Below are 6,026 nucleotides of genomic sequence, written 5' to 3' on the forward strand. Positions count from 1 at the left end.
CAATTGTGATGATTTTTTTATTCGTCGTGAGCCGAGGAGGTGGAGCTTAATCGCAAAATTCTTATTTCTCAACAAGAAATAAAAAACGTGTTTTGAGTATCGTGTTGTTCAAGAATACTAAGTATATTAAGAAAAAAACAAGTAAAAAATTAAGCCAAACCCATATCCATCCCAGGCTCAATTGTGATGAATTTTTTATTCGTTGCCAGAGTGAAGGGCGGAGCCTATAATTGCAAAATCCATATTTCCCTATAAAAATTTACCATTTTAAACATGTTTTAAGTTTCTACGAATAAAAATATCATCACAATTGGGATGGGGTGGGTGGGCGGGGTTAAAATTTTGCCTTTATTTCTTAATATTCATCGTACTCTTTGAACAACACAATACGCAAAAACATGTTTTTCATTTCTTGTAAAGAAATAAGTATTTTGCAGTTAAGCTCCGCCCCCTTGGTTCACGCCGAATAAAAAAAATCATTACAATTGAGACAGGGCGGGTGGGCGGGCTTACATGTTGTCTTTGTGTTTTAATACGTGTAGACTTCTTTTCACAACATGAAACTTAAAATATGTTTAAAATGGAAAATTTGTATAAGGAAATATGGATTTTGCAATTAGGCTCCGCCCCATAATTGAAAAATCCATATTACCCTACAAAAATGTACCATTTTAACCCTGTTTTAATTTTCTTGTTGTGAAAAAATAGCTATGTATATTAAGAACAAAAAAAAAATCGTTGTGAGGGGCGGGGTTTAATTGCAAAATCCATATTTGTGTACAAGAATTTACCATTTTAAACAAGTTTTGAGTTTCTTGCTGTGAAAAGATGACTACACATATTCAGAAAAACAGGCTAAATATAAGCCCCGCCCACCCGCCCTATCTCAATTCTGATGATTTTTTTTTTTAATTTTACGTAAGCCGAGGGGTGGAGCTTAATTGTAAAATTCTTATTTTTCTACGAGAAATTACCATGCGAAATATGTTCTTAAGCAATCGTGTTATACAAAGAAAACTAAATGAAAAGTCCCACCCATCCGTCTCGCTCTCAATCGTGATGAATTTTTCATTCGTTGTCAGACCGAGGGGCGGAGCCTAATTGCAAAATCGATACTTTCCTACAAAAATTTACAATTTTAAACATCGTGGTGACCGAATTTGAATAATTTGAATTGAAAAAAATTCAATCAAAAAAATCTAAACATGTGCACGTTTAGTTCTTTTCTGGTAGTTGGTAGCTCTACTAGGGAATTTTAGTTAGAGGGTTGGTGGCGAGAAGATGGCGTGCTTGGCAGGGGGTCCCCAACACGCGTAGCTAATTCTTGCGATTTTTCCACGCGGAAATAGGCGAATTCTCGACCGACGCCAACACGTGTTGTAAATTTGATCTATTGTTTGCAAATTCACAGTTCATGTTAAGATTTTAATCGTTAACTGGTTCCAACACAAATTAACGGTCCTGAGATTGTTTAGATACAGTACTTGCTAGGAGACTTCATGAAATTCACTTAGTCACGATAACAATTCTTTATTTAACAAGTTATAAATAAGTTTCTGGATGTGAAGTGTTTAATCACGCCTTTATTTCTCACGACGTTGAAAATTATATGACCGAGACGCAACCCTGGATGCATTTTATGTTTATTTATCATGTGTTTTGTTTGGAATAAGTTGGGGACAGTCCACAATATAAACTCTCAAAGCTAATTGTTTTAAGCAACCAGTAAAATTTTTTGTTTGCTTGCTGGAATCACCGTCGTGGGGGGAGAACAGCCACGACCAGGAGCCCCAAACTTCGCTCGTGCTACAACACTCCCTATCGGTAATTTTGCTGTGCTGTACAATGAAATTGATATAGTTCGTTCGCCACACTCTTATTTTGTGTTCTTGTTGGCTGCCAGTATTTGCATCCAGTTTATAATTTATACGTAACTCCCAAACTGTCATATTTTTAGTACAAATTATCAATTTTTCATTCAGTTTGGTGTATTGTTGGTTGCCTACAAACATTTCATGTTCTTCTTTAAATAAAAATAATATATTATTGATGATGTAATGGAAACTTGTACTAAACTATTGTTAAACAGGGAAGATAATGTAATTGCTTGTATGAATTTATTAAGTACGTGATAATAACAATATAGATAAAGACTTGCTTGTGGAACAATGTATTATTTGTTTAATAGCCCCTAAGCACTTTTGTGACTAATGATTATGAATCACGTGAATTTATCTAAGACTGTCGTATTTTCAAACAGTCCAAAAGTCCAAAAAGTCATTCGTTCATGATTGTTTCAAAGCTGCTCTTAATTTTAATTTTTTGTAACTAGTAAATATCTGCGCGGGTGGTTACGTCACAATTACGTCATCTCAAGTGTCATGTCAGTTGGTCAGATCTTGACTGGTTATCTGTGTCAGTGAGTCATTCGATTCTTTTCGAAAAAGAACATGTAACAATAATGAAAATAATTCACAAAATTGCTTAAAATCCATCAGTGATAGTTTCTGAACAAGATTCACGTTCGATGAAAACATCAACACTGTGAAGAGGTTATGAAGTATGGATTGGTGATGACTCCACACAAGAAACAAGTGATTTTAGTTGAAAAATCGAGATTGACGCTACCTTTTGAATAACTCCTCTTAGATAAGATTACAGAGTAATGTAATTTCGTAAATTCCCGACATGGCTACTAAAATAATGAAGTATCTCTTTACGTCCAAATTAGTAAATAGTCGCCTGCAGTCTATTTTCGCCGTACCCAAAACCAAACTAACCAATTTTAGTCGTTGTGAAATTAACAATAAGTTACACACGAACAGGTGTAATTTTAGCACAAACGATGTGCTGTGTGGAAGTGGAGGCCATGCAGAAACTACGAGCACTACTCAAGGCCTGTCGAAACTGCAAGCTCAAGAGTTGGTTTTACGACTGAACGGAGAAGAGAGAAATATCTTGATCTCTGCACTCCAGGAGTACGAATCAAAACTAGTCAAAGACGAATATGAAGGTAAAGTGGTAGTTGCGTGTTGACGTGTTGTATTTTCTTCATTATTGTCATCCTTTTTTTGAGTTGATTACATTTTGCTTGTTTTTATTTTGCTAAAGTACGTGCAAAGCTCACCATCCACACTTACATATGTGTCACGTAAAATTTTGCTAGTAGGAAGTTGAGGACTTGTTTTCACTTGCAGAGACAAATATTAACGCATTCGTTTAATTGTTCCAGTTGTCTATAATTATGTAAATCAGATCATTGGGAAAAGTGGCCTAGGAAAAATGGACTGAATTATTATAGTAACTCAAAATAGTGTATTTTTGTCCTGCCTCAAAATTAAAAACGATTTTGTAAATAAACTTTTTAATTTTCAGGCAGCACCTTACCGTTCTATTCAAAAAATCAAAATTTTCTTTTTGTTGTAACTGCGCGTACAAGCCGAAGAAGTTCATAAGACATCATCAAGCAAAGTTGCCTAATAATAATTAGTGCTGCCTAAGTTATGCTTAATTCCCCTTTTTTACTACCGATATCCACGCTTAAAGGTCAGCTAGCAGCTTCACGATGGAGAAGTAAGTTTGGGCGTCCAAGCAAATTACCCAGATTAGGAGATGTAGATCCTACTGGATCATATTGTCCAGTTCCTGAAGATTGGTTAATGAAGAAGTATGGTACGCAGCGTTGCTTTTTTACAGACTAACATATATTATTTTGTAATGTCTTTTGTGTGGAACGGAGCTTATGCATGATTTACTAACATCATGTAAAATAGTTTAGAAATTTGGAGGTAGCGTATTTTGGAAATTATTGATTGGGCGCCAGTATTTTACTAGAAACGCATGTTTTGGGCATTCGGTGCGAACACTAATTAAGTAAGTGCTTATATTTTTAACGTTCGCTTCGCTGTAATCGACCTAACAACATTAAATAAGCTTTTAGCAAATTATGCTTTGGAATTGTGTAAAAAATTAATGCGTTGTCACAACGTGAAAATATTCGATGGATTTGCTTCCCAGACAATAACTTTGTTCTGACATAATTTAACAAACTGTGGATACGCTGTCATCGTGAATTAAACGCTTTCCGCATAACTAATTAAGCTCGATTTATTGCTGTTGTAAGATAAATACGCATCGAAAGTATGCGTTGTTTGTATCATCCGTTGACGTTGCCGTTGACGTTAGGTTTGCAACCAATCAAATTGCGGTGTTGTCAACTTGAAGGAAAATCCCCTGAAGTACGGGATTATCGCTGTCCGTCTCAAAAACAGGTTAGGTATTATAACTAAAACCGCTTATATTTTGCCCTTTTTTCTTAATATGTGTAGTGTAGGGTTCTTTTCACAACAAGAAACGTAAAACATGTTTAAAATGGTAAATTTTTGTAAGAAAGTACAGATTTTGCAATTAAGCTCCACCCCTCGGCTTACGACGAATAAAAAAAAATCATCACAATTGAGATAGGGCGGGTGGGCGGGGCTAATATTTTGGCTTTTTTTTTCTTAATCTCCATAGCCATCTTTTCACAACAAGAAACTTATAATTAAAATGATATCTTTTTGCAAGGAAATACGGATTTTGCAATTATGGGCTACATTGCGAAATCGATATTTCCTTATACAAATTTTCCATTTTAAACATGTTTTAAGTTTTATGTTGTGAAAAGAAGTCTACACATGTTAAAACAAAAAGGCAAAATGTAAGCCCGCCCACCCACCCTATCTCAATTGTAATGATTTTTTTTTATTCGCCGTGAACCAAGAGGGCGGGGCTTAACTGCAAAATACTTACCTCTTTACAAGAAATTAAAAACATGTGTTTGCGTATCGTGTTGTTAAATAATACTACGTGTATTAAGATAAAAAGGCAAAATGTAAACCCCGCCCACCCACCCCATCTCTATTGTGATGATTTACAAGAAATTAGAAACATGTTTTGAGTATCGCGTTGTTCAAAGAATACTATGTGTATTAACAAAAAAGGGCAAAATATATGCCCCGCCCACCCACCCCATCTCTATTGTGATGATTTTTTTATTCTTAGAAAGTTAAAACACATTTAAGATGGAAAATTTTTGTAAGGAAATATGGATTTTACAATTAAATTCCGCTCCTTTGGCTCTAGACGATTATAAAAAAAAATCATCAGAATTGAGATATATATATTTTGCCTTTCTTCTCTTCAGAACAAGAAACTTAACTGGTAAATTCCTGTAGACAAATATGGATCTTGCAATTAAGCCCCGCCCCTCGATCTGTCAACGAATGAAAAATTGAGAATTGAAATTGGGCTTGGGGCGGGTATGGATGGGGCCTAATCTTTGGCTTTATTTTTTTCCTTAATATACATAGTATTATTTGAATAACACGACATTCAAAAACATGTTTTTAATTTCTCGTAAAGAAATAAGGATTTTGCAATTAAGCTCCGCCCCTCGGCTTACGACGAATAAAAAAAATCACAATTCAGATAGGGCGGGTGGGCGGGGCTTATATTTTGGGCTTTTTTTCGTAATATACATAGCCATTTTTTCACAACAATAAACTTAGAATATGGTTAAAATGGTACATTACAATATGGATTTTGTAATTATGGGGCGGAGCCTAATTACGGAATCGATATTTCCTTATACAAATTTTCCATTTTAAAAATATTTTAAGTTTCATGTCGTGAAAAGAAGTCTACACATATTAAAACAAAAAGACAAAATATAAGCCCCCCCACCCGCCCTATCGCGAGTGTGATTATTTTTTTATTCGCCGTGAACCAAGAGGGCGGAGCTTAGCTGCAATATACTTATTTTTACAAGAAATTAGAAACATGTTTTTGAGTATCGCGTTGTTCAAAGAATACTGCCTGTATTAAAGAAAAAAAGGCAAAATATTAACCCCGCCCACCCACCCCACCGCAATTGTGATGTTTTTTTTTATTCTTAGAAACTTAAAACATGTTTAAAATGGTAAATTCTTGTAGACAAATATGGGTCTTGCAATTAAGCCCCACCCTTCGATCTGACAACGAATGAA

General features: G+C 35.0%; 1 protein-coding gene across 2 annotated transcripts in view; it reads left to right on the forward strand.

Annotated features, from left to right (window-relative positions):
* Window positions 1-2,207: 2,207 nt before the first annotated feature.
* Window positions 2,208-6,026, forward strand: part of LOC135136464 (transmembrane protein 65-like) — a 9,046-nt gene continuing 5,227 nt past the window's right edge. The window contains exons 1-2 of one of the 2 annotated variants that reach the window (XM_064065742.1): window positions 2,208-3,013; window positions 3,547-3,672. In XM_064065742.1, coding sequence (XP_063921812.1) covers window positions 2,689-3,013; window positions 3,547-3,672 — 451 coding nt within the window. In that variant the 5' untranslated portion in view covers window positions 2,208-2,688. The remainder of the gene's footprint in view (window positions 3,014-3,546; window positions 3,673-6,026) is intronic. The other variant, XM_064065743.1, reaches the window with a different exon arrangement.

The sequence above is a fragment of the Zophobas morio genome, unplaced genomic scaffold, assembly GCF_036711695.1.
Source record: "Zophobas morio isolate AGI-343-1 ecotype UQ-CSIRO unplaced genomic scaffold, CSIRO_AGI_Zmor_V1 ptg000026l, whole genome shotgun sequence".
NCBI classification, from domain to species: Eukaryota; Metazoa; Arthropoda; class Insecta; order Coleoptera; family Tenebrionidae; genus Zophobas; species Zophobas morio.